This window comes from Eucalyptus grandis, chromosome 10, assembly GCF_016545825.1.
Source record: "Eucalyptus grandis isolate ANBG69807.140 chromosome 10, ASM1654582v1, whole genome shotgun sequence".
Taxonomy (NCBI): Eukaryota; Viridiplantae; Streptophyta; class Magnoliopsida; order Myrtales; family Myrtaceae; genus Eucalyptus; species Eucalyptus grandis.
The window spans coordinates 31,444,731-31,470,747 of NC_052621.1; the positions used below are offsets into that span (position 1 = coordinate 31,444,731).

At 42.2% G+C, this 26,017-nt stretch overlaps 5 protein-coding genes and 1 pseudogene across 9 annotated transcripts; 3 read left to right on the top strand and 3 right to left on the bottom strand.

Moving 5' to 3' along the window:
* Window positions 1-4,858: 4,858 nt before the first annotated feature.
* Window positions 4,859-11,277, top strand: LOC104422790 (protein MID1-COMPLEMENTING ACTIVITY 1). Of its 4 annotated transcripts, none has more exons than XM_039303565.1 (9): window positions 4,859-5,427; window positions 5,614-6,237; window positions 6,505-6,923; window positions 7,631-7,740; window positions 8,626-8,697; window positions 8,991-9,097; window positions 10,420-10,513; window positions 10,859-10,977; window positions 11,129-11,277. In XM_039303565.1, the coding sequence occupies exons 2-9, from the start codon at window positions 5,836-5,838 to the stop codon at window positions 11,228-11,230; spliced, it is 1,425 nt and encodes a 474-aa protein (XP_039159499.1). In that variant the 5' UTR covers window positions 4,859-5,427; window positions 5,614-5,835; the 3' UTR covers window positions 11,231-11,277. The 4 variants fall into 4 exon arrangements, 3 of the variants coding, with proteins under 3 accessions (XP_039159499.1, XP_039159501.1, XP_039159500.1); XR_005547008.1 differs by lacking the exon at window positions 11,129-11,277 and adding an exon at window positions 10,695-10,821 and having other exon boundaries at window positions 4,863-5,427; window positions 10,930-11,043; XM_039303567.1 differs by lacking the exon at window positions 11,129-11,277 and adding an exon at window positions 10,695-10,767 and having other exon boundaries at window positions 4,863-5,427; window positions 10,859-11,000.
* Window positions 11,278-12,449: 1,172 nt separating this feature from the next.
* Window positions 12,450-14,573, top strand: LOC104422792 (SKP1-like protein 1B). The gene is made up of 2 exons (XM_010035218.3): window positions 12,450-12,942; window positions 14,246-14,573. Exons 1-2 carry the CDS (start codon window positions 12,649-12,651, stop codon window positions 14,429-14,431), a joined length of 480 nt encoding a protein of 159 aa, XP_010033520.3. The 5' UTR covers window positions 12,450-12,648; the 3' UTR covers window positions 14,432-14,573.
* Window positions 14,568-15,557, bottom strand: LOC104422795. Its single transcript, XM_010035221.3, has 2 exons — window positions 15,425-15,557; window positions 14,568-15,339 (listed from the first exon to the last, which is right to left on the bottom strand). Exons 1-2 carry the CDS (start codon window positions 15,448-15,450, stop codon window positions 15,024-15,026), a joined length of 342 nt encoding a protein of 113 aa, XP_010033523.2. The 5' UTR covers window positions 15,451-15,557; the 3' UTR covers window positions 14,568-15,023.
* A 27-nt stretch (window positions 15,558-15,584) lies between these two features.
* On the bottom strand, window positions 15,585-17,575 carry LOC120285895 (annotated as a pseudogene).
* Window positions 17,576-19,546: 1,971 nt separating this feature from the next.
* On the top strand, window positions 19,547-21,958 carry LOC104422794 (SKP1-like protein 1B). The gene is made up of 2 exons (XM_010035220.3): window positions 19,547-19,993; window positions 21,604-21,958. Exons 1-2 carry the CDS (start codon window positions 19,700-19,702, stop codon window positions 21,775-21,777), a joined length of 468 nt encoding a protein of 155 aa, XP_010033522.2. The 5' UTR covers window positions 19,547-19,699; the 3' UTR covers window positions 21,778-21,958.
* A 420-nt stretch (window positions 21,959-22,378) lies between these two features.
* LOC104422793 (pentatricopeptide repeat-containing protein At3g51320) lies at window positions 22,379-25,537 on the bottom strand. Of its 2 annotated transcripts, none has more exons than XM_018864052.2 (2): window positions 23,043-25,537; window positions 22,379-22,872 (listed from the first exon to the last, which is right to left on the bottom strand). In XM_018864052.2, exon 1 carries the CDS (start codon window positions 25,354-25,356, stop codon window positions 23,623-23,625), a length of 1,734 nt encoding a protein of 577 aa, XP_018719597.2. In that variant the 5' UTR covers window positions 25,357-25,537; the 3' UTR covers window positions 22,379-22,872; window positions 23,043-23,622. The 2 variants fall into 2 exon arrangements, with proteins under 2 accessions (XP_018719597.2, XP_039159498.1); XM_039303564.1 differs by having other exon boundaries at window positions 22,379-22,933.
* Window positions 25,538-26,017: the final 480 nt, after the last annotated feature.

The window sequence follows — 26,017 nt, forward strand, 5'->3', positions numbered from 1 at the left end:
TGTTGTCAGTATCCAAATTAACAGATGATTATCCATGCTCATTTGTCTTTGACAAATTTGGTGTATATATAAATGACAATTGGACCAACACAACCTTGCTGCTCGGAAGGAAAACTAAAGGCACATATCAAGTGAATTCACAAACAACACAAGCCTTTCTAGCTCAGAGACACAGAGCAGTAGAAGATGACACATGGCATCAAAGATTAGCACACACTAATCCAAATATCTTGAAGTATCTGCAGAATCAAAAACTTATTCAGTGTAGCAGTAGGATGCTAAGTGTATGTAGCAGCTATCAAACTGCTAAGAATGCAGCTTTACATTTTCCATCCTCTGAATCTGTAACAACTATGCCCTTATAGAAAATTCATTGTGATATATGGGGTCCATCACCTGTGACTTCATTTCAGAATTTCAAGTACTATGTTCTGTTTGTGGATAATTTCTCTCGATATAGTTGGATATATCCATTAAAGTTGAAGTCAGATTTTTATAAGATCTTTGTTATGTTTCAAAAGCAAGTAGAAAACCAATTTGAGTCAAAAATCAAGGTCTTTCAATGTGATGGAGGAGGAGAATTTCTTAGCCACAGATTTCAAGCTCATTTGCAAGACTGTGGTATAAAACAGAATCTCTCTTGTCCCTATACACCTGCACAGAATGGGATATCTTAGAGGAAGCATCGGCATATTGTTGAATTAGGTCTTGCTATGTTATATCATGGCAGAGTTCCACTGAAGTATTGGGTTGATACTTTCATTACAGCTAACTATGTCATCAACCTACTTCCAACACCAAGATTGTAAATGCAATCACCACATAGAAAGCTGTATCACTAAGAACCAACTTATGATCACCTTAGAGTATTTGGTTGTGCCTGTTATCCATGTTTACGACCCTATGCACAGCATAAGTTTGATCCAAGATCTCTCACCTGTGTGTTCATTGGCTATAGTGACCATCATAAAGGCTACAGATGCCTTGTGCCTTCAACAGGTCGAATATATGTCAGTAGACATGTGAAGTTTGATGAGAAGTCTTTCCCATTCACTAAGTTGTGCTTGACAAAGTATGCACCACTTACAACATTATATCAGATATGGGCAGAAGAAGTTCAGTTAACAGAGTCAGCAAACAAAGAAAGAGTCTTTACTATACCTTATACTGGTTCTCATACATGTGCAGCCCATCTGCAACTCGATAGAGACAATATTGTCATCAATTCTCAAGATTCACAACAAAATTCTATACCCTATACTGATCAATCGAGACATGTCATTTCTACAATGGTCACACATGATGCGGAAACTTCATCCGTACAAAATCTAGACATATCTGATGCTGATACAGCAATACCTAATAGTACAAGCATTGGATCTGACCAAACTATTTCTCATACATCACAAGGGATCCTTTCTAGTCACTCAATGCAGGAAACAACTTCCAGTCATCCAATGCAGACACGATCAAAGTCTGGAATTATCAAACCGAATCCCAGGTATGCATGTCTTGCTGTCTATGCGGTACCTTCTGAACCAAAGTCAATTAAATCTGCATTAGCACATGAAGGTTGGCATAAAGCAATGATAGAAGAAATGGATGCATTATATCAAAATGAAACCTGGGACTTAGTTCCTCAAACTGAACACATGAATGTAATTGGCTGCAAGTGGGTCTTTAAAACAAAACTTGCATCTGATGGTAGTCTTGATAGATTGAAAGCTCGTTTAGTTGCTAAAGGCTTCCATCAAGAAGAAGGCATTGACTTCACAGAGACTTTCAGTCCAGTAATCAAGCATGCCACAATCAGAATAGTTCTATCTATAGCAAAGATGAGACGGTGGCCTATTCATCAACTTGATGTTAAAAACGCAGTTTTACATGGCACACTTAATGAAATAGTCTACATGGAGTAGCCTCCTGGTTTTCAAGACCCACAGAGACCTTATCATGTGTGTCTACTCAGAAAATCACTCTATGGTCTTCGACAAGCTCCTCGAGCATGGTTTGATAAGTTCAGTGATTTTTTACTCGAATATGGATTCTTTTGCAGCTCTACAGATCCATCTTTATTCATATATCATCATAAACAGGATACCATTCCTCTACTATTGTATGTTGATGACATTGTCTTAACTGGGAGTTCCTTTCAATTACTCTCTGTTCTTATTCATTCTCTCAGTCTCAAATTTCACATGAAAGATCTTGGACCTCTGCATTATTTTCTTGGCATTGAAGTCAAACAAAATTTGGATCATTTGTTTCTGTGTCAGACCAAGTATGCTAGTGATCTTCTCACTCGTGCTCACATGTTTGAATGTAAACCAATTGCTACTCCTCTGTCCCTAAAACCAATTATCATGCAACAAGACTCTGTTCCTTTGTCCAACCCTACTGAGTATCGCAGCTTGGTAGGTGCTCTTCAATATCTCACTTTGACACGTCCTGACATAGCCTATGCTACCAATTTACTGTGTCAGAAATTACAGACACCAACTTTGGCAGATCTGTCTAGACTTAAAAGGGTGCTGCGATACATCAAAGGCACTATCAGTCTTGGTCTATTCATTCATTCTCAAAGCTCTTCACATCTGTATGGTTTTTCAGATGCGGATTGGGCAGGGTGTACAGATTCACGAAGATCAACTACAGGATTTTGTACTTATATTGGTTCCAATCTTATTTCTTGGGCAGCCAAGAAGCAAACCACAGTAAGTAGATTCTCTACAGAAGCTGAGTATCGTGCACTTGTTTCCACCTCTGCTGAACTCACATGGATCAGTTTTGTCTTGCGAGACATAGGATGTGCTCTCACCTATCCTACACATCTATTTTGTGATAATAAATCAGCCATTGCTCTCACTGCTAATCCTATATTACATGCTCAAACAAAACATATCGAAGTAGACTTCCACTTTGTTCGAGAAAAAGTCTCCTCAGGATCACTCAATGTTCAGTATGTCCCGAGCAATTCACAAATTGCTGATATTTTCACCAAATCTCTCTCACACTTTACACATTGTCAACTACGCACCAAATTGGGACTTGGTTCTCTACCTATTCCCAATTTGAGGGGGAATGTTAAGATATATCAACAGAGAGTAGAGGATGCTGCTAAGGCTGTTGAAGTTGGCAAAAGAGAAAAGCAAGTGAAGTTGATACAAGCAAGAAGAGAATAAGTGACTGTGATTGATACCGGTAGAAATGAACAACTGAGATGAAGAATAATGAAGATCGTGATCAACGATGGAAAATTTGTCAAAGAAGATAAACACGGATTGCGGATTGTGGACTGCCTCTATGAAGACATGTAAAGTCGTTAGTTAGTTAGAAAGTCAAAACAGAAGTTAGTTTTTCAGTTAGTCTTCATCTTCTTAAATAGGAAATGTATATAGTTTTGCAGGTGGTTGTCTTTTGCTTCTTCTGAAAAATGCTCGTAATATTCTCTGTAAAAATGTGCTCAGCAATATACAGATGAGATAGATGAGAGTATGGAGTCGATATAGAGATTTTCTTTCGATTGATGTACAAATCGTGAAGTACATCGTGATCAAGAGAAGAGAAGAATACAGAGTTTTTCATTGATCAATCTTGAACTTTACAAATATATCTTCATATTTCTGTATCTTCGATTCCTCTGTACAAGAGTTTATGAATTGCTAATTCTTCAATATGAATTCATCACCTTCACATCCAAGACGTTTTGAAAACTAGGCATCATTAAAACAAAAGATAAATGGTGTTATTTATGCGAATTTAAATGTCGATATTTGATTAATCGTGAAAATTTCAGTCAATTCTCGTTATAAAATTTAAAGTGAACAGATAGAGCGAAGGACATTCCGAAACCACGTGACCTAAGAAAAAAAGAGAGAAAAAGTCGTCCCCGCGGGGAAAAGGGAAAAAAGTAAAGAAACTCGACACGTGTCGACGCCTGGTTGCTGCACGGGTCCGTGTCTCTCGCTCGTACAAACGGTGGGGACCACCCTCGTGACCAGCGCCGAGACCGGACGTCTTGGGCCTCGGGACCCAGGAGTCCTCCCGAGCACCCTCCAGGACACGTGACTTCCTCCCGTTCGAAGCTGCAGGTGTATTGACGGTAATACCCCGCAAACTGGGGTGGATCGGTCCCGCCATCCTCTCCGTGCTCAGGTGCACGTTAATTCTGGCCCAAAGTACCATTCCCATTCTTCTAGGACTTGAAATTTAAGACGAAGTCAGCAATCAATTACATGAAACGAGTGAGTTTTCCAATTTTTGTCGCGTTTGACTTGACTTGTGTAATAGTTTTAAAAATTGATGTCCATTCAGTTTTAAAGTCCCATTTCTTTCGTGAAAAAATGAATGATTTGAAATTATTTTTTTTTTTTAAATAATTGAAAGACATTTAGGAGAGTATATAGGAAAATGACTACTTATTTCTAGCGATACAAATAGTTATACCTATGTAAATATTTTTTAAAAGCAACGGAACCTAAACATGCTTAAAAAACGTTTCATCAATTGCATTGGAAAGATATCCACACACCCCCTTAAAAGCACATCTCTCAATTGCACGATATGAGTCAAAGATCTACACTACAACTTCAAGTAGAGAGAGAAAAATATGTTTATATGCAAATAATTGACCTACTATCTTGTCACTCGATAAAAAAATTAAAAATATTGGAATTAACCGTCTTCTCCCTTAAAAGATAAACAATAATTTCACTTTTTTTTTAATATTGACAAATGATTGGTATCTAAGATAAACGGAGTCAAATTAAATTACCTCGAAGGGTAATTAGTTATTATTATTTCTCACATTATTCTTGCATATTTGCGGGCGTGGCCAACAAGGTAATTCAGCACAGAGCGGGGAGACCGGCGGTCGGTCGGTGCCTGCGTGGGGTCCGCCGTGTCGTGGCGAACTGCCCCGTGCGCACTGCGCAGGTCGAAGAAGACGACGAAGGAGACCGAAACGCAGAGACCGAACAGGACTCCACCGACGCAGTAGCGAGCCACCCAGAAATCGACATTCGTCCACCTCTCCCGCACTTCGCGAAGAGCAGCAGCCGAGGAAGAAGAAGAAGAAGAAGAAGAAGGAACGTCTGCCGGGCTCTGAAACCGATGCTTCTCCATCTCCTTCTTCTTCTTACTCCGCGTCGCTTCTGTACGGTCATTCCCGCCGCTGCGTAGCTACGCCTTCCTCGCGCGTTAATCCGCCGGAGCGGCCGAGATCTGGGGGGCCGTACCCCGTTGCGCCGAGCTTCTTCCACAGGAAGACAGCTCGGTTGCCGAGTCGCTGCGTCTCGCGAAGTGCCGTCGGATTTCTAGCCGACGAGCGCGAGCCGCGGCGAGGCACGGCGGCCGTGGAGATCAGTCCGCATTGGCGGCGGTTTCACCGGAGGAGGCGTGTTCTGTCTTCTTCTTTTTTCCTTTTGGGTAATTTTTCTTTTTTTTTTCGTTCGATATAATCGCCTACTACTGATGTCCGAGAGACAAGCTAATCGTCCGTCATTGCTTTATTTATTACCCTTTTCCCTTTGTCCGGTCAATGAGCTTGCTCCATGATCTTCCAAAGCTCCACAATCTCACTTCGCTTTCCCAACTGCTTTTCTTCTTTGGCAGTCGATTGGAACTTAACCCTCTGGAAAATTCCTTGCTCGCTATGGTGGGCTGGGAGTATCATGGGCAGCATTGCGGTCTTTGATAAGTTACGGCACTGGATTGTTGAAAGAATGTTCTGTGAATGCAGTATGACTTGTCGCCCGGTTACTAGTCTTTGACTGGAGGGGTAGATTGAGAGCTGGTATTGTACGCTGAGCTGCGTGCTTTTTCGAGGGGGCGAAGATGGTGTTGGCATGGGATCAGGCCGCTGGTATAGCCCAACTCACGGGACTCGACGCGACTCGATTGATTGGAATGATAGTGCAGGCGGCGAATAGGGCGCGGCTGCACAAGAGGAACTGTCGGCAGTTCGCTCAGCATTTGAAGCTGATCGGTAACTTGTTGCAGCAGCTGAAGATATCGGAGCTAAAGAAGTACCCCGAGACGAGGGAGCCTCTGGAGCTGCTCGAGGACTCTCTCAGAAGGGCCTACCTTCTGGTCAACAGCTGCCAGGAGCGGAGTTACTTCTATTTGTTGGCTATGGGGTGGAACATCGTTTATCACTTTAGGCGAGCCCAGAATGAGATTGATCAATACCTGAAAATCATCCCTCTCATCACCCTTGTCGACAATGCTAGAGTTCGGGTACGGATTTCTCTCACTTTGTGTGTCGGCTGTGCAGTGTAAATGCTATACATTTCACATTTCTCGACATCACATTGATATTGAACTTATCATTCAAAACTTGGTGGAAATACTGAGACCCTTTGATGAATATAAGCAGCACCAGCAACGAACTGTCTGATCTCCAATTTATAAAAATTTTATCAACTTGAAAAGTTGGTTGATTGCATATACGTGGTCCTAAATAAGTGTTCTAAGTTGAAAGAATAATATTTTCGCAACATGCAGGAGAGAATGGAAACTATTGAGAAGGATCAACATGAGTATTCTCTAGATGAAGATGACAGGAAGGTGCAGGATATAATCCTACAACGAGAACAGTCAAAGCATGATGCCATGCGGTTAAAAAAATCTCTTTCCTGTTCCTACCCCAATCTTGGATTTGGTGAGGCGCTGCGAAAGGAAAATGAGAAGCTTCAGCTGGAACTACACCGTTCTCAAGCTACTTTGGATATGAGCCAGTGCGAAGTGATTCAACATTTGATCGATGTCACGGAAACTGTTACAATGAATATGGCGTCAGAGAATGATTCCCCAAAAAAGGGATCCAAAGGGGTTATAAACAGTGCTTCAGACGCTAATAATGAAAAGAATCATCCTTCAGATGAAAGCCGTTCTAAGAAAAGTGATTGCTCTACACCTAAAAGGTAGTTTCTGCTCAAATTCAGCTGAAGTTAAAGAAATTTGTTAAATATGATTATGTTGCAAAAATATACTTCATATTATTGCTAGAGTTGATGAGGCCCCAGTTCAAATATAACAATTATTATTCTAGGCACAGCTTACTGTGAGTGAAACTAGCAGCAGAAAGTAGATTTATTCACAGAACAATGAAGGATCTTTCCTTGTCTTGTTTTTCAAACCATGTCAGCTTGGTTTTGGCTGATGATGTATATGCTCCAAGGATGAACACTTTTTACTCTTAGAACATCTATAAGATAGAGTAAACTAAATTAAATAAGGGGAAAGTATAGGATTATTTTTGTAATTTTGATTGTTCTAGAAAAGTCACATATTATTTCAGGTGGCTTTTGTTATTTTGATTTTTCCAAGGAAAAATCGCCGTGTGTTATACTTTGTGAGACTAAGACAGTGCTTTGATTGACTATAACTCATAAAAGTGGAGGATGCATAAGAACCGTAATGTGTATGTGTAGAAGTCACAGAAACTGCATGCTTCCCCCATCTCTTTCCCTGGAGGTAGATGCATCTGCAGATTATCTTTTTCAATCATGACATATGGTTAATGTGCTGTTTCTTTATATCAATTTTATTAGGATTCTCTGCCGAGCATCATCCATCCTTCGTAGTTTGGGCCATGCTCTAAAACCTGATTCCCTATTCTTCTGTACAGAAAAGTGCCCACTATCTTGTCAGGCCATGAAGCATTTTCAGTTAGAGGTTTGCATCAACATGAAGAATGGCATGCTGACTTGCTTGGCTGTTGTTCAGAACCACTTCTGTGTATGCTTTCTTATGAAACCCTTCTTTGGAGCTATAAGAAAAGAAAATGATGCATAGCAATTTTCAAGAAATGATTCAGTTGATCATGACATCTATCTGTACATTTTTGTTGGTGGATTAGTCACGTGATTTATCTCATGGAAGGCTATTACTCATGGTGTAGTCAGTCTCGCTGGTCCATTGCCATGAAGGGAAAAAAAATCCATATTTCTGTCTTGTTGCTGTTCCCTTTAATGTTAGTGCTCAATAGGGAGGAATAGTTGAAGTGTGATTCTCTAATAAATGGTGGTTATTGGGCATAAGATTCCTTTATGCACAAAAGTCAGACATGCCCCATTAAAAAGATGTTCCTTTGACAAATGAGTTTGATATGAGGAGATTTTTAGAGAGGACTGAGGAGATATTGTGCACAGTAGCATAAGATAAGTGGGAAGGCTATGAAGATGGCCCTAGGTAGATCTTTTAACTCTGAGATTGGAAAGGCTGAAAAGACAAGATTAAAGAGTGTAACATGTAAGGTGCAGCGAGTCTTTGTACTTTAGTCAGCTTGGCACTGACCAGAGCTTAAGATATTCGTTTAACTGCCACTAATGAGAGAATCAATAACCAATAGCTCTAGTAATTGTAGTTAGCATGATTCAAAATTTGGCTTGGTTGAGCAGCTTTATGTGCACACAAAATGTGTGAATTTGGTATGCTTGTTTCGTTATTGGTCATCACCAAGAATGTCTTTGTATGGACTGTTGCAAATCTGGCCTAAGGCATGAGCGGACGATGTTCCACTGCACAGTACAATGCATTGGTCTTATTGAACAAAGTTCTGTTATTCCAAGTGCAATTCTATTGATATAAATACAACTTCTAAGCTGCTCATTTGGTTTGCAGGTGTCAAAACACTCTTATTCCCTTGTGGCACATTTTCAAGGGTTGCTACTGTGGCATCTAACAGGCATATATGTAAGAAACTTCACCTTCTTTTTTCTGATCTTTTAATTTATTATTATGTACTAGCCAGTGGTTGCTTGGTTAATCCAGTGGTACTGACCTTTCAATGTTCTTGTCACTTAATTTCTTGCTGGAAATGTGATTGTGTCATCATTATGGGACAAATCTGCATTTGAATTTATGCCTTCTTATGATCTAAATTTCAACTTTTACTACTTGAATAAATGAGTGCTTTGTCTTCGGAAGTCTATCTCAGTTTGATGTTCTAAAATACTTACAAGAAATTTTCATTACATGGTCATCAGCCTCGGCAGAAGCATGTAATGAGTTGATGGCTTACTCATTGGTATTGTCATGCTGTTGCTATACTTGCTGTGTCAGGAGGCGGCTTCGCATGTTATTGAACATCCAGGTAATAGGATTGGCCAGCTACACAGATTTTTGTTTAACGATGTGTCAAATTCATAAGCACTTGTCCTTTTTTGTCCCTGCCAATAATCCTTCCTTGAAAAGGAATGGCACTTTGAAGTCATATCCTGTTTTTGATTAGAAAAATAAAGAATCTCATCGTTTTCTACTTTAGGAATCAAACCATTGGAGCTTGATCTACTAAGTCCAAACTCAAACACATCTGAGCAGATGATTTCAGCTGATCCTCTACTCATCCTGTTGAAATGGAGAGGAGGGAACAATAAGCATTCCAGAACAACCATTAATTTTACCATTCCATTATGGGCGTTAAATTTGTAAAAATTGTTAGGAATTAGCTAGAAATGGCTGCCAGAATATAGCCAAATATTAGCCATCTCATCAGAAACACTAATTGTTCGGGAAATTGAGCGTCTTGATACCAGGTGAAGTTCTAAATGATTCTAGTAAATATGAAACTCGGGAGAACATGCTCAAATACAGAGTTTTTTTTCTCATGCAATTGGTATTTAACATTACAAATATACCTAGGTTCGTCACGGAACTGACTACCCTTACCACCAACTTGTTACGCTGTGTGGGGTCAGTTACATGGATTGTGTTACTTTATTATGCTCTATTTCGTTTTCAAATCCTCAATATAAATATTGGCATTTTGGTTATGATATCCTTTTGCTTCCTCTTAGGTCTTCTTTGGCACCTCTAATCTGCATCCTGGTAACAGAAAAATGACCTTCTGAATAGGTGATTCTAAATCTAAGGTCAAATATTGGCATTCTAGTTAGATATCCTTTCGCTTCCTCTTAGGTCTTCTTTAGCATCTTTAATCTGCATCCTGCTCACAGAAAAATGACCTTCTGAAGAGGTGATTCTAAATCTAAGGTTACTGTTCTACATGTCCAAACCATCTCAAATGGGTCTCTCTCGCTATGTCCTCACTTGGTCTTCACCAACTTTGGCAGAACGTGCGCATCTCCAGATTTGTCTTTGTTAGGGTGGATACACATCTATCAAAGCATTCTTCTCTCCACTACGCTTGATTTGTTTACCTGTCATACTTGACTGCCCAGCATTTCAGACCATAAACATCTACAATCTTTTTATTCTCTTGTAGAATATCTTCTTAAGTGGTACACTGGGATCCCATGAATCGCCACATGCACTTCTGCACTTAGTCACGAATGGGGACCGAACCTTTAATTTACCTGTAAATTTTTGGAAACACCGATGAACTTCATACAAAGAGCAATCTGCTCTATTTGTTTTTATACTTATGACCTTTTTCATTTTTAATCCGTGTTGCAGGGGGGATGGTTTGATGATTTCCTCTCCCACTTCTTGTGCTGTTGTTGTGCCCTCGTTCAAGAATGGCGGGAAGTGGAGATACGTGGAGTAAAAGGTAAACCTTTCACATAAAACTCTAGCATGAAAGTCAACCTATCAGATGCTTTTATTCCTAGACAGCACTTCATGATGCTGGATCCCCGGACATCTTATGGTTTACCTGTTGATGCTTTTGAACAGCAGTTTGTTTGTTTTTTCTTGGACGTGTGATTCACTTGAACAAAAACACCTCGTAGGTCCAATGAAGACCGAAACCAGCGCTCCATCCTTGCAGTACATGCAATCTTAAATTGGAAGGAGGAAACAACTGTACATTAATCAGAAGTTTTAAGTACAATTTAGTCTTGACATACACGTAGAGAGGTAACGTTTGCTTCCTTTGTTTCTTCTTATTTCTTAGGCTGCCTCAAGTCGGATGAGTCTGCTGTGCCTAAGATAGCCCCGACTAGAAGTATCTCTTCATCATTCCAGGATCTGTTTATCATGAACCACATGGAGAGGATATCTTGTTCAAGAATAGTGGGTTTTGACCTCTATTATCTTGTGTGTTCTATTCTTTCAATTATGGATAGATCCAGAAACCTGTTCATATATTGATATTGATCGGTTACTCTTATGTTCTTCGGGCAATTATCTCTCCTCGTTAATTCCCACGTTTTCTGTGTAGAAGACTTTCCTGCTTTCTGGTGGTTTATACTGCTATTTTTTTCCGCCCCGCATGGTTTTAAGTACGGCCGGACAATTATCCGTTCTCTTGTTTGGCTCAAGGTAAGGATTTGCATCACTTATTCGATATTCATATGCTGTGATTCACACTCTCGCCTTTCTCGCTCAAAGCTTGGTTCGAGCATCACGCTCGCGCATTCTACCGAGCCATTGTAGTAGCATGGACCATCGCGGGAATAATGAGTTGCCAATGGTATTTGGCCGCTGTAGCAACACGGAAATGTACTCTTTTGTTCCATATGGCCACCTAAATATTGATGTTTATGTTGTGTACAACCGGTGTCATTTGTTTTAACCGGGTTGCTGGAACATTTGAGTTCAGACCAACTGATCTTGCCCTAAAAGTTAGCCTTAACAATAAGACACCGTTGGTAAACTAAACTACATATGAGCCTGATTAAAAAATGAGAAAGCTTATATTTCATATTTTTTGTGCTTGTAACACCTTCGTATGAGACAATTTGTGGGTGAAAATGATAGAAATGGTCTTGAAACTTTGGTCCGATGTGCAATGTCGTTTCTAGACTTTTAATGTCCCTATTTCCATGAAAACACAATAGATGAATAGTCATTTTTTCAAAGTGGTTTATGAATTATTAATAAATGATCAATACCATCCCTAGATTACTTTAATTTTTTTTTTTGTTTATTTTGAGTTAACGGAGTTCACTAATGTGACTAATCCATTAAGTTCAAACAGTGAGCAACCAAAAAAAAGAGTTATACTATTCAAATAAGATATATATCTTAGGGGATATGATAATTCATGTTATCAAATAGTGATCTACATGTTGATACTTAATTTTTTTTTACCTAAAGTTGATGGGAAAAAAGATGGATAAATTGTCTTGTCATTTTTATAAATACAACTCAACATATATAATTCATTTTGTCAAAAAATATCTAATTTGACATTCGAGCAAAGAAATGATTATATTGGATATATATATATCAAGTTTATGGACTATATTAAACAAATTAAAAATTTAGACATCGGCTGGAGATTGCGGGTCTGAGCTCAAGAGGCAAATGGCAAGACTCTTGAGAGCGAGAGGGAGGGAGCATTTTTTGAGAAAAAAAAAAAGAGCGCGGGCTTCTTTTTCTCGGGAGATGCAGAAGACAGAGGAGTGAGAGTGTCCTCTAGTTGAAGAGAGAGGAGGGAGGGAGTTTCAACGCGAATGGAGGGGGAAGACCAGCGATTAATAAGGAGAGTGGGATGCAAAAATTTGAAGAATGGTCATGAGATGTATGGCCTGATGGGGTGGGATCCATACCGACACGTGTCGTGTTCTCGCTGCCTTCTCACGTACGCAATATTTTCTCTTTCTCTCACTCTCTCTCTCTATCCGAACGACGAAATCGGCTGCTAGGGTTTGCCGATCCCGATCCCGATCCGAGACCAGCCCCACCCATAGCCGGCGCACGAATCCGCCACCGGGCCAGCGGGGAATCGGAGAATCGACGATGTCGTCGGCGAAGAAGATCACCCTCCGGAGCTCCGACGGGGAGTCGTTCGAGGTGGACGAGGCGGTGGCCGTCCAGTCGCAGATCATCAAGCACATGATCGAGGACGACTGCGCCGACGGGGAGATCCCGCTCCCCAACGTCACCAGCCGGATCCTGGCGAAGGTCATCGAGTACTGCAAGAAGCACGTCGAGTCCGCCAAGCCCGACGACCGCACCACCGAGGACGACCTCAAGGCCTGGGACGCCGAGTTCGTCAAGGTCGACCAGGCCACCCTCTTCGATCTCATCCTGGTCAGTCGATTCTTCAGCTCCTCGGAACGGCTTTCTAGTTTTTTGCATCCCTGCTAAGTAGTTTCGGATTTCGACCTAAAGTCAAAGTGGAGTAGCTGGTCAGCATAGGTTTGGCTTGGAGGGGATGATGTTAAGGCCTTGATGAAATTCCGGGTGAATTACGCGGTCGCGTCCTGCGCTTTCCTAACACCTGGACGGGTATTAGCAGCTACGCTTCCGTGATGCGTTGAGTACACACGGACCATCCTGTTATGTGATGATCATGCACGTCTTTTGTTTTTTCTTTGGAGTTTGATAGAACGTGCCGTTGCAGATTTTGAGGGTGCGTTTGGATGGGCTTTAAAAGCCCATCCAAGCCCCAAAGCCATTTCACCCTATTTTGGGGTGTTTGGCATCCTATCAAATGGAAATTATTTTTCTAAACTAGTGATTAATTTTCTACCGTTATTATCCTTGTATTTATTTATTTTTTAAATGAAAAAGGAGCAGCCCTTCACCGGACCGGCGAAGGGCTGCGGCCGCCGGCGGCCATCGGCGAGGTCGCCCGAGGCCGGGCGACCTCCCGCCGCCCTTAGGTCGCGCGACCCTAAGTTGAGGTCGCCCGACCTCGGGCGACCTCTGGCGGCCCTCGGCTGGGTCGCGCGACCCTCACCGGGAGGGCGCCAAATGGGCTCGCCGGCGGCCACCGGCCCGCATCGCCTGTCCGGCGAAGGGTTTGGCTGAATTTTCAAAAAAAAAAAAAAGAAAGAAAAATAATACCCATCAAGGCCCCTTGTGAAAGTTTTTTTTACCAAACACACATTCAATTTTTTACCAAACACAATTGCATTTTCCCCAAGACTTTGGGTTTTAAGCATTTGCATTGGACTCAAAGCCCATCAAATGCTGAACCAAACGCAGCCTGAGAAGCATGGGAGTGTACAGCTTCGCCGAAGCATACTCGCACTAAGATACTGCTCTCTTATCTTTAACCTTTCAGGTTGTCTGGTTAGCACTTAAGCTGTCCACTTTTAGCTGATGCATTCGATGGCTGTTGGTCTCCACAGAATGATGCCTGTGTTTGCCGATGGTGGTGATCATAGAAAAGTAATTGATTACTGTTTTGAAAGTTCTGGAGTAACTCAGAAAATGTTCCAGAATGTATTTTTCACTGGGATGTGATGTGGGGTTAGTTCCTAATTCTGGTAGATTTCATTCTTGATTCTAACGTTGAGTTATTAAAGCCTGGCAGTTCCGTGGTTAAATGTTGTCTAGATTAGCCATTTCATTGGTTTGATCTGAAGTGTGGCTTTTGTTAAACCAGGCTGCACACTTTTTAGACATCAAGGGCTTACTGGATCTGACATGCCTGACTCTGACAGACATGATCAAGGGGAAAACTCCAGAGGACATCCGTAAGAGTTTCAGCATCAAGAATGATCAAGAGGAAGAGGTTTATCGCAGAATCAGTGTAATTTTGAATGAAAGTGTATCTCTCGAACAAATCTGAATGGGCAGTCCGCCTGTCTCCCTCTGTTAACTGGAATCTGCACTTGTGGACTATGTTAATCATGCTACTTTTGAATGTGAATGCGTGAGAAATTAAACGTGTCCTTTACTGGAGGAATGCAGTGATATTTGTTCAGTTTACACATGCTGTCCACCCACTGTTTATGACTATGATAGTGTTCATCGTGCCATGGAAGTGCTAGAATTCATCTGGTCACCCTCCTATATGTGACTGACGGCAAAGAGAATGCTATCCAATATCTTATTAAGTTGAGGAGCGGCATTATCATGGAGGGTTGCAATCCTCTCTCTTCATGTGAAGTAGTTAATAGACAATAATTTTCGCCCAGTCCAACTCTGAAATCCAATCTCCATTGGCACGATGAACACTAGCAAGACAAAGAAAATGATTCCATTCCACACTGTGTGCGGAGGGGAGCAATCAAATAACAAAAGTAACTATGAAGGAAGACAGCAGACAACACCTTTGTCATGCATGCAGAGTGAGGCTGTGAGATTGATCTAGCGTTGAGTAGTTTCATCTAAGCATATCTGCTCTCTTTTAGATAGAAACATTTTGAAACAGATTACATTTACACAGTGGAGCGAGATTGCTTTAATAACCTCCGCAGGTTCTTCAATGACTGAGCCTTGTGTTGACTACCATGGCTGTCGAGGTATGCGTACTGAACCTGCAAGCTCGCTTCGGCTTCTCCATCTGCCTCCATATGACCTACCTCGTCATTCGTCGGCATCTTCAGCCTGGTGCTCCTCAGCTCCTCTTGACCCAGCTCCCTCCGCTTCACCGTGTTGGCTTCGTCATAGTCACATAGCAGTTTCCCCACCTTCTTGTCGATGCTGACCCCGACAAACATGCAGCAGGAGTCGGTGGAGAAAGTCAGCCAGTAGCTGGCCATTGTCAGCCAGTGTGCAAGAGAAAAGGAAAATGAGAGAAAAGGAGAAAGAAAAACAAAAAGAAAAAGGAAAGAATTACCTTGATGAATATAAGCATGTTATCATAGCTAGCTGGCCCTTATTTGAGACATAGTCAACCACTTTCTGTCCTTACTTGAGACAATATTCACATCAAACCATCTTTTAAAAGAACGGTTCCACTTCACATCCTTATTTGAAATTTCCCCCCAACCGTAGCATCAAAGATAAAAATATGAGAATCATTTTATTTCATTGTATCACTTTTAAATATATGAGTAAAAAATGAGGGCGAACTAAACTAATGGTAACAGTTGGGAGTAAATTTTCAATCGAGTACAGGGAACGCTATTGAGTTTCTGCAGTTCGTTGTCTGGATACAATGCCTCACGCCTGAACTTCCCTGAGATGAAAAACCTCGACCGGCAAGCTTCTTATGCATTCAGACCCATATCAAGGAGCTGCGAAGGCGAGATGTTATCTTCCACATGGTTCCTCTATAAATGCAAAATTCCATCAGGTCCAAAGATGGCGTCCTATGGTATGAATAATGCTGCTTTGATGTACATTGCAGATTTGTATTGTGGCCCCTCAAATTCAGAGTCAGGTCACTCATCGAGTTGTTTCCTCAATTTGACCCTTGAGCAATCTGCATCTCTTCTTGCCAAATATCACTCACTCTGAGCCGATGAACAATGTCGTTCAAGTCTATGAGACCGCACTGCGGTATCCTTCCAATCTTCTTTTTCTTCATCACATCTTTCAACCTGACAACATCTTCCCACTGACCAGCCACCGCATATACGTTTAGCAATAGCTGGTAATACGAGAAATTTTGAGGATCCTTCTCAATAAGCGACTGTGCTATCCTTTCCCCCACTGCCACAGTGCCTTTAAACTGACATGAAGACAACAAGTTAGCCCACGAAGAGGCTTGTGATGACATGTCATCATCATCTTGAGGCATGCACCTCAGTATCTCCTCTGCTTCCTGAACGACCCCAGCTTCAGAAAGCAGATTGGCCATGCACCAGTAATGTGCGAAATTGGGTTTGATTCCGAAACTACTGGTCATTTTGCTGAAGTAGTTTCTGCCCTCTTCCAGGAGTCCGGCGCGTGCACAAGCACACAAAATACCAACAAAAGTAACTTCATCTGGAAAAACATCTCGCCTTTCCACCATCACCAATCCCTTTCTTTTCCGTTTTTTCCTTTTCTTTTTGCCAGAATTGCCTGACCTAAGTCTACCTAATGTGTCTTCAAATAGTTTTATCCCGTCGGTTGGATTCCCATGGATGCAATGGCCTAAGATCATGGTATTCCAACATACTGGATTCTTTACCTCAATTCTGCCAAACAATTTGCATGCCACATCCACCCGTTCACACCTACTATACATATCTATCAAAGCTGTGTCTATCAAGATATTCGATTCCAAGAAGTTCTTGATGAGAAAGCCATGAACTGATTTCCCATCTTTCAGTCTGGCCGACCTTCCACAAGCCATAACTGCGCCAACCATAGTCCTACTGCTAGCTCTCACTCCCTTGGACATCATATTTCAAAACAATTTTAACCCAGCCCCAGGATTCCCACCCTTTACATACCCGACAATCAAGATGTTGTATGCAGCCACATTTTTCTCAGGCATTTTGACAAATATGTTGCGTGCGGACACCAAATCACCTACTCTGACATACATATACATAGTGGCGTTCCAAGACACCGAATCCCTCTGCTGCATTTCATCGAACAACATCCGGGCAATCTCAACAACCCCACAAGAACCGTACATGTGAATCAGCGAGTTCTGCACTGGCAAAACCCCCCTCAACCCCATTCTTGACGGCTTGCCCGTGACACTTCTTTCCGGTTCCAGCACAACCCATCTTAGCACAACAGCCGAGGAGCGGCACATAAGTGTAGCTGTTCGGGACAAAGTCCCCGCGCCCGAGCATCTTAAAATACAACCGAGCCATTGTAGTAGCATGGATCATCGCGGGAATAATGAGTTGCCAATGGTATTTGGCCGCTGTAACAACACGGAAATGTACTCTTTTGTTCCATATGGCCACCTAAATATTGATGTTTATGTTGTGTACAACCGGTGTCATTTGTTTTAACCGGGTTGCTGGAACATTTGAGTTCAGACCAACTGATCTTGCCCTAAAAGTTGGCCTTAACAATAAGACACCGTTGGTAAACTAAACTACATATGAGCCTGATTAAAAAAATGAAAAAGCTTATATTTCATATTTTTTTGTGCTTGTAACACCTTCGTACGAGACAAAATTTGTGGGGGAAAATGATAGAAATGGTCCTGGAGCTTTGGTCCGACGCGCAATGTCATTTCTAGACTTTTAATGTCCCTATTTTCATGAAAACACAATAGATGAATAGTCATTTTTTTCAAAGTGGTTTATGAATTATTAATAAATGATCAATACCGTCCCTACATTACTTTAATTTTTTTTTTTTTTTTTGGTTTATTTTGAGTTAACGGAGTTCACTAATGTGACTAATCCATTAAGTTTAAACAGTGAACAACCAAAAAAAAGAGTTATACTATTCAAATAAGATATATATCTTAGGGGATATGATAATTCACGTCATCAAATAGTGATCTACATGTTGATACTTAATTTTTTTTACCTAAAGTTGATGGGAAAACAGATGGATATATTGTCTTGTCATTTTTAAAAATACAACTCAACATATAATAATTCATTTTGTCAAAAAATATCTAATTTGACGTTCAAGCAAACAAAATGATTATATTGGATATATATCAAAAGTTTATGGATTATATTAAATAAATTAAAAAATTAGGAATGATATTGCTAATTGAGCTAAAATTAACAGATTATTAGTGTCATTTTCTTAATTTGTGGATTCACAACTTTTATGCATGTGTCACAGGCTAACAGTTTCCTTAGCTCCGAAACAACTCGTACGGCGCTTGGCGCCAGGCTAGCTTTCCTTTTATAACTGTTCTAGCAAACAATCCGGTGAATAGCTTCTTTGTAGAGGATTGTACCATGCCCAGCTTCATTTGGGCATCTAGTCCATCGAATGAGATAACATATTTATTTAGGTTCAACAACTGGTTTCAGCCTGCCATGATCTCATCAGGAGAGCGATATTGGCTCCCAATTAGTTTGTGCATGGGAGCCCAACCCTACTTTTAGAGTTGCTTGGTGATATAATCATTTTATTATAAAACTTTTAGCACCAACCGTCGTGACACCATTCTCACGAACTAGTTGTGTTCGTCTCCTCTGCATTCTTACTCTTCGCAAGTGTCACGAGTATGGGAGGATTGACGGATTGTGACATTTTCCCCGACATAATTTTGCAATGTCCTTGTTGCGATCTATTTTGTCGCTTTCTTATGTATCTTAACCACTGATGCGCCACTTTTAGGATTTCACATCGAATCGTCACGCTCACCTAACAAAACAGGTTTTGCTTAATTGATAGCCTCTTTTGATCTCAGTTTGGGCCATTTTCAATCACCTGTGCTTTCCTTAGCAAGTGTAGCATTTTTCGCCAACTGCATCTTTTGACAACACAATTTTTGCCCATTAAGCATTTTGACCCCGCGAACCAAATTGTGGTTTTTTCCTTGTTGAAAAGCATGGCAATAAACCTCTTCTTTGGATTCACCGATGAATCTTATCCTCATTTGGTTCTTCTTTAACTCTACTCGCTCGGCGAGGAACCGACTCTTCCTAGTGCCCCGTTGTCATCCTAGAAACTTAGTTGAGAGTCGCACTTTGTCCAAGCGTCTTTTGTCCGACGATTCACTCTCCGCTTTCGTAGGACTAGATAGACCACTAATACTTCTCAATTCAACCCTGGAGTGAGAAGTCCGATTCTCCGGCTCACCCATTTACTTGAGTGATTCTTACTTTGAGTCAAGTTAGATAACAATTCTTTAGACTTTGACCACGAGGTCTAATCTATCAAGTTAGATAACAGCCCTCTTTAGACGCGTAAGTTTCGAGAGTGGGTTGCTCCCACGCCCGCAAGAGAGGCGAGGCACAAATCTGGAATAAGTAGAGACTAACTAAAAAAAAAAAAAAAAAAAAAAAAAAAACTCAATAAATAATTTAGGCCTGTCTTGACCTCACAAGAGAGCGGCATCACGTGCACGGGAGGCCAACTCTATCTTTAGAGCTCTTTAATAAATAAAAACCTTTTTCATTCTCCCTCTATCCGAACGACGAAATCCGCTGCTAGGGTTTCCCGATCCCGATCCCGATCCGAGACCAGCCCCACCCATCGCCGGCGCACGAATCCGCCACCGGGACAGCGGGGAATCGGAGAATCGACGATGTCGTCGGCGAAGAAGATCACCCTCCGGAGCTCCGACGGGGAGTCGTTCGAGGTCGACGAGGCGGTGGCCGTCGAGTCGCAGACCATCAAGCACATGATCGAGGACGACTGCGCCGACAGCGGGATCCCGCTCCCCAACGTCACCAGCCGGATCCTGGCGAAGGTGATCGAGTACTGCAAGAAGCACGTCGAGTCCGCCAAGCCCGACGACCGCACCACCGAGGACGAACTCAAGGCCTGGGACGCCGAGTTCGTCAAAGTCGACCAGGCCACCCTCTTCGATCTCATCCTGGTCAGTCGATTCTTCAGCGGAACGGCTTTCTAGTTTTTTGCATCCCTGCTAAGTAGTTTCCGATTTCGACCTAAAGTCAAAGTGGAGTAGCTGGTCAGCATAGGTTTGGCTTGGAGGGGATGATGTTAAGGCCTTGATGAAATTCCGGGTGAATTACGCGACCGCGCTTTCCTAACACCTGGACGGGTATTAGCAGCTACGCTTCCGTGATGCGTTGAGTACACACGGACCATCCTGTTGTGTGATGATCGTGCACGTCTTTTGTTTTTTTCTTTGGAATTTGATAGAAAGTGCCGTTGCAGATTTTGAGAAGCATGGGAGTGTACAGCTTCGCCGAAGCATACCCGCACTAAGACACTGCTCTCTTATCTTAACCTTTCGGGTTGTCTGGTTAGCACTTAAGCTGTCCACTTTTAGCTGATGCATTCGATGGCTGTTGGTCTCCACAGAATGATGCCTGTGTTTGCCGATGTTAGGTTTGATTGAATGCATGTTATCTTTACTTAGAAGTGGTCTATGTTGGTAATGCAGTGTTGGTCAGTGCCATGGTCCCATCAGGCAATTTTTGTATTTCCCTTTTCAGTTTTTCTAATGTTTTGATTAGTGATTAGAAGTGCGTCTTTGGGTTTATGTTAGTGTGGTATTGTGTGCATCTGAGTTATGGATGTTGTTTTATACGTCACTATGTATTTGAATTAAACTAGGTGGTTTGAATGCCAAGTTGCCTTATTTTTTGTATCGAGGTGATAATGGAAAGGTTAATAGGAGGTCTCACTAGATTAGGTAGCAATAGTTTCGGTGTAATATATTATTGCCATATTAATTTTGAGGCAGTATAAGATGTAAGTAGATTAGTGTAATTTAGCCTTGTTAACTGTGGCTTTATTGTGTGATATTTGATAAGGTGTCTCGAAGACAAAATGATGGTGCAGCTTGTGTGCTTTCTCCATGAAGATGATTAGGGGGCTGCAAATTTTCTTATATTTACAGATGGGCAGGTTCTGGGAAGAGCTTCTTGTTATATTAACGAGGAACTGGCCAACTTCTCAATCAATTTGCCCATGTCTATTCAAGATGTTACCTCGAATATTCTCAGGCACAAAGCAATCGTGTTCAGTTACAAGAGTATCTTCGTTTGGTCTCTCCTGGTCTATTGAACAAAAGGCTTGTCGGTCAATCACTTTTCCTACTTGCCCAATGTCTGACTAAATAGAAATGCTTTAGAGTAGCATCTTTCTTGTGTCTTAGTGGTGAATAAGAGAATTAGTGGCTGTACTCCTCCTTTCTTTTGCCAATTGACAATGGTGTGTTAAGCTTGGCACAGGATGGTCCTTTTCTAGTTTTCTTACGTTGTCCAAAATTCTTTGGCCTCCGGTGGTGATCTTAGAAAAGTAATTGATTACTGTTTTGAAAGTTCTGGAGTAACTCAGAAAATGTTCCAGAATGTATTTTTCACTGGGATGTGATGTGGGGTTGGTTCCTAATTCTGGTAGATTTCATTCTTGATTCTAACGTTGAGTTATTAAAGCCTGGCAGTTCCGTGGTTAAATGTTGTCTAGATTAGCCATTTCATTGGTTTGAGCTGAAAGTGTGTCTTTTTGTTAAACCAGGCTGCAAACTATCTAAATATCAAGGGCTTGCTGGATCTGACATGCCTGACTGTGGCAGACATGATCAAGGGGAAAACTCCGGAGGACATCCGTAAGAGTTTCAGCATCAAGAATGACTTCACCCCTGAGGAAGAGGAAGAGGTTCGCCGCGAGAATCAGTGGGCTTTTGAATAAAAGTGCATCTATCGAGCAAATCTGAATCTTGCAGTCATGAACTATCTTCCCTCTGCTGACTGGAACATGAAGTTGTGCTTTATTTCATGCTATTCTCCTTTTCAATGTGAATGAGTGACCCACTGTTTATGACTATGATAGTGTTCATCGTGCCATGGAAGTGCTAGAATTCATTTGGTCACCCTCCTATATGTCACTGACGCAATGATCTTGACCCCATAAGAAGCCTCAATTAAGGGAAAATTTCAAATACAGGCCTAATGCAAGAGCTGTTTTCTTAAAACCATGGGCATTTTTTCGAGTTAATTTTTTTTCCCCTTTTCCTCTCTTTTACTTCTTTCTCTTGCAACCGGTTGTTGGCAGCCAAAGTCCTGGTTGTAAAAGATCAGCCACTAAAAGAATGATTCAACATCGCATTAGAGAACTACAATTCCCAAAATCGAGCTTTTGCGTCGAGTCAACATGGACATCTTCACCCTGACGGCAAAGAGAATGCTATCCAATATCTCATCGAGTTGAGGAGCGGCATTATCATGGAGGGTTGCAATCCTCTCTCTTCATGTAAAGTAGTTAATAGACAATAATTTTCGCCCAGTCCAACTCTGAAATCCAATCTCCATTGGCACGATGGACACTAGCAAGACAAAGAAAATGATTCCATCCCACACTGTGTGCGGAGGGGAGCAATCAAATAACAAACGTAACTATGAAGGAAGACAGCAGACAACACCCTTGTCATGCACGCAGAGTGAGGCTGTAAGAGTGATCTAGCATTGAGTAGTTTCCTCTAAGCATATCTGCTCTCTCTTTTAGATAGAAACGTTTTGAAACAGATTACATTTACACAGTGGAGCGAGATTGATTTAGTAACCTCCGCAGGTTCTTCAGTGACTGAGCCTTGCGTTGACTACCACGGCTGTCGAGGTATGCGTACTGAACCTGCAAGCTTGCTTCGGCTTCTCCATCTGCCTCCATATGACCTACCTTGTCATTCGTCGGCATCTTCAGCCCGGTGCTCCTCAGCTCCTCTTGACCCAGCTCCCTCCGCTCCACCGGGTTGGCTTCGTCATAGTCACATAGTAGTTTCCCCACGTTCTTGTGGATGCCGACCCCGACAAACACGCATTGGGAGTCAGTGGAGAAAGTCAGCCAGGAGCTGAGAATGAAGTCAGCCAGGAGCTGGCCATTCTCAGCCAGTGTGCAAGAGAAAAAGGAAAAGGAGAGAAAAGGAGAAAGAAAAACAAAAAGAAAAAGGAAAGAATTACCTTGACGAATATAAGCATGTTATCATAGCCAGCTGGCCCTTATTTGAGACATAGTTGATCACTCTCTGTCCTTACTTGAGACAATATTCACATCAAACCATCTTTTAAAAAAACGGTTCTGCTTCACATCCTTATTTGAAATTTCCCCCAAAATCAATTTCAGAAACCGTAGCATCAAAGATAAAACTATGAGAATCATTTTATTTCATTGTATCACTTTTAAATATATGAGTAAAAAATGAGGGCGAACTAAACTAATGGTAACAGTTGGAGTAAATTTTCAATCGAGTACAGGGAACACTTTTGAGTTTCTGCAGTTCGTTGTCCGGATACAATGTCTCACGCCCGAACTTCCCTGAGATGAAAAACCTCGACAGGCAAGCTTCTTATGCATTCAGACCCATATCAACGAGCTGCGAAGTCGAGATCTTATCTTCCACATGGTTCCTCTATAAATGCAAAATTCCATCAGGTCCGAAGATGGCCTCCTATGGTATGAATAATGCCGCTTCGATGTACATTGCAGATTTGTATTGTGGCCGCTCAAATTCAGAGTCAGGTCACTCATCGAGTTGTTTCCTCAATTTGACCCTTGAGCAATCTGCATCTCTTCTTGCCAAATATCACTCACTCTGAGCCGATGAACAATGTCGTTCAAGTCTATGAGACCGCACTGCGGTATCCTTCCAATCTTCTTTTTCTTCATCACGTCTTTCAACCTGACAACTTCTTCCCACTGACCAGCCACCGCGTATACGTTTAGCAATAGCTGGTAATACGAGAAATTTTGAGGATCCTTCTCAATAAGTGACTGTGCTATCCTTTCGCCCACTGCCACAGTGCCTTTAAACCGACATGAAGACAACAAGTTAGCCCATGAAGAGGCTTGTGATGACATGTCATTGTCATCTTGAGGCATGCACCTCAGTATCTCCTCTGCTTCCTGAACGAGCCCAGCTTCAGAAAGCAGATTGGCCATGCACCAGTAATGTGCGAAATTGGGTTTGATTCCGAAACTACTGGTCATTTTGCTGAAGTAGTTTCTGCCCTCTTCCAGGAGTCCGGCGCGTGCACAAGCACACAAAATACCAACAAAAGTAACTTCATCTGGAAAAATTTCTCGCCGTTCCACCATCACCAATCCCTTTCTTTTCCGTTTTTTCCTTTTCTTTTTGCCAGAATTCCCTGACCTAAGTCTACCTAATGTGTCTTCAAATAGTTGTATCCCGTCGGTTGGATTCCCATGGATGCAATGCCCTAAGATCATGGCATTCCAACATACCGGATTCTTTACCTCAATTCTGTCAAACAATTTGCACGCCACATCCACCCGTTCACACCTACTATACATATCTATCAAAGTTGTGTCTATCAAGATATTCGATTCCAAGAAGTTCTTGATGAGAAAGCCATGAACTGATTTCCCTTCTTTCAGTCTGGCTGACCTTCCACATGCCATAACTGCGCCAACCATAGTCCTACTGCTGGCTCTCACTCCCTTGGACATCATATTTCGAAACAATTTTAACCCGGCCCCAGGATTCCCGCCCTTCACATACCCAGCAATCAAGATGTTGTATGCAGCCACATTTTTCTCAGGCATTTCGACAAATATGTTGCGTGCGGACACCAAATCACCTACTCTGACATACATATACATAGTGGCGTTCCAAGACACCGAATCCCTCTGCTGCATTTCATCGAACAACATCCGGGCAATCTCAACAACCCCACAAGAACCGTACATGTGAATCAGCGAGTTCTGCACTGGCAAAACCCCCTCAACCCCATTCTTGACGGCTTGCCCGTGACACTTCTTTCCGGTTCCAGCACAACCCATCTTAGCACAACAGCCGAGGAGCGGCACATAAGTGTAGCTGTTCGGGACAAAGTCCCCGCGCCCGAGCATCTTAAAATACAACCGAACACCATCGCTCGGCACCGAGCTAACCGAGTAAGCCTCAACCGCGGTATTGACGCAGAAAGTACCCGGAGAACGAATGTACCCAAATGTCAAGATCGCGTATTGAACGTGACCCAGCTCCAGATGTGTCCTCAGGACTCTGCTGGACAGAGCCGCCTTGCGGATGAGGCCCGAAGTGATCAGCCGCGCGTGAACCTGCAGCAGCTCTCGAGCGCTCCGGCAGGTTTCGAGAAGCTCGAGGCTCGAATCAAACAGGGAACTGTCCCCGCTCTCAACCGGAGACGGCCGACATGAATGCGAGGAAAAGAAGCCGAGGCTAGATCTCGCGGTGGAGGCAGCGGCGGCGGCGCGTCGGAGACGGAGGAGTCCTCGCAAAGCGGCTCTTGCCATTCATTTGGAGGCGGGTCCTGACGGGCGGTGAGAGGAGAGCGTACCCGCCGTCGCCATCAACAGTTGTGGAGTTCGCGTTGCAGAGGGAACATAACTGCGGCTCGAAATCTGCGGGGGTTGGCGACGGCGCGATGCGACGGCGACGTGCGTTCTGGAGGAGGAAAAGGGAGAGGGTGTGTCGACGGCGTCGCCGGCTGGTGGACTACATCGGCCGGGCCGGGCCGGGTCATCTTTGGTCCAGGCCCGTTAACATGCAAGGCCCAACCAGACGACTCCCCGTGTTCGATCGTACAAATATGAATTGGTACATTCTATTTTATTTTTAATTGGGAATTTGAAGGGTCCGATTTGCTTAAAATTGATTAACAAACATTTAAGTTCAAGGATCACGGTTATATCTACCAATAAGTTTGTCAAAGCGAAAGAACAGGATTACATTTTCCTCTTAATATTTAGCATTTAGATTTGATCAAACTCTTTTTGGCTTTGCGGATTAAAGAATAGATGCAATTTTCCATTCATTTAAACATAATATTTTTATTTTTTAAGAATAGAATAAAGGCATTCAGGCCGATTATTATGATTACATGCGTGTTTAGTGTAGTGGCTGGGAAGGAGGCCGCCTTGATTATTATCTTCGAAGCTCTAAATAATCTATTGA

Excerpts from the sequence above, each read along its gene's own strand:
- LOC104422795 (XM_010035221.3), bottom strand. The coding sequence starts at position 15,450 with ATGATAACATGCTTATATTCATCAAG. Across the intron at positions 15,340-15,424 it reads ACATGCTTATATTCATCAAG|CTACTGGCTGACTTTCTCCA; the intron begins GTAATTCTTTCC and ends GACAATGGCCAG.
- LOC104422792 (XM_010035218.3), top strand. The coding sequence starts at position 12,649 with ATGTCGTCGGCGAAGAAGATCACCCTCCGGAGCTCCGACGGGGAGTCG. Across the intron at positions 12,943-14,245 it reads CCCTCTTCGATCTCATCCTG|GCTGCACACTTTTTAGACAT; the intron begins GTCAGTCGATTC and ends TTGTTAAACCAG.
- LOC104422794 (XM_010035220.3), top strand. The coding sequence starts at position 19,700 with ATGTCGTCGGCGAAGAAGATCACCCTCCGGAGCTCCGACGGGGAGTCG. Across the intron at positions 19,994-21,603 it reads CCCTCTTCGATCTCATCCTG|GCTGCAAACTATCTAAATAT; the intron begins GTCAGTCGATTC and ends TTGTTAAACCAG.
- LOC104422793 (XM_018864052.2), bottom strand. The coding sequence starts at position 25,356 with ATGGCAAGAGCCGCTTTGCGAGGACTCCTCCGTCTCCGACGCGCCGCC.
- LOC104422790 (XM_039303565.1), top strand. The coding sequence starts at position 5,836 with ATGGTGTTGGCATGGGATCAGGCCGCTGGTATAGCCCAACTCACGGGA. Across the intron at positions 6,924-7,630 it reads GATTGCTCTACACCTAAAAG|AAAAGTGCCCACTATCTTGT; the intron begins GTAGTTTCTGCT and ends TCTTCTGTACAG. Across the intron at positions 7,741-8,625 it reads TTGTTCAGAACCACTTCTGT|GTGTCAAAACACTCTTATTC; the intron begins GTATGCTTTCTT and ends TTTGGTTTGCAG.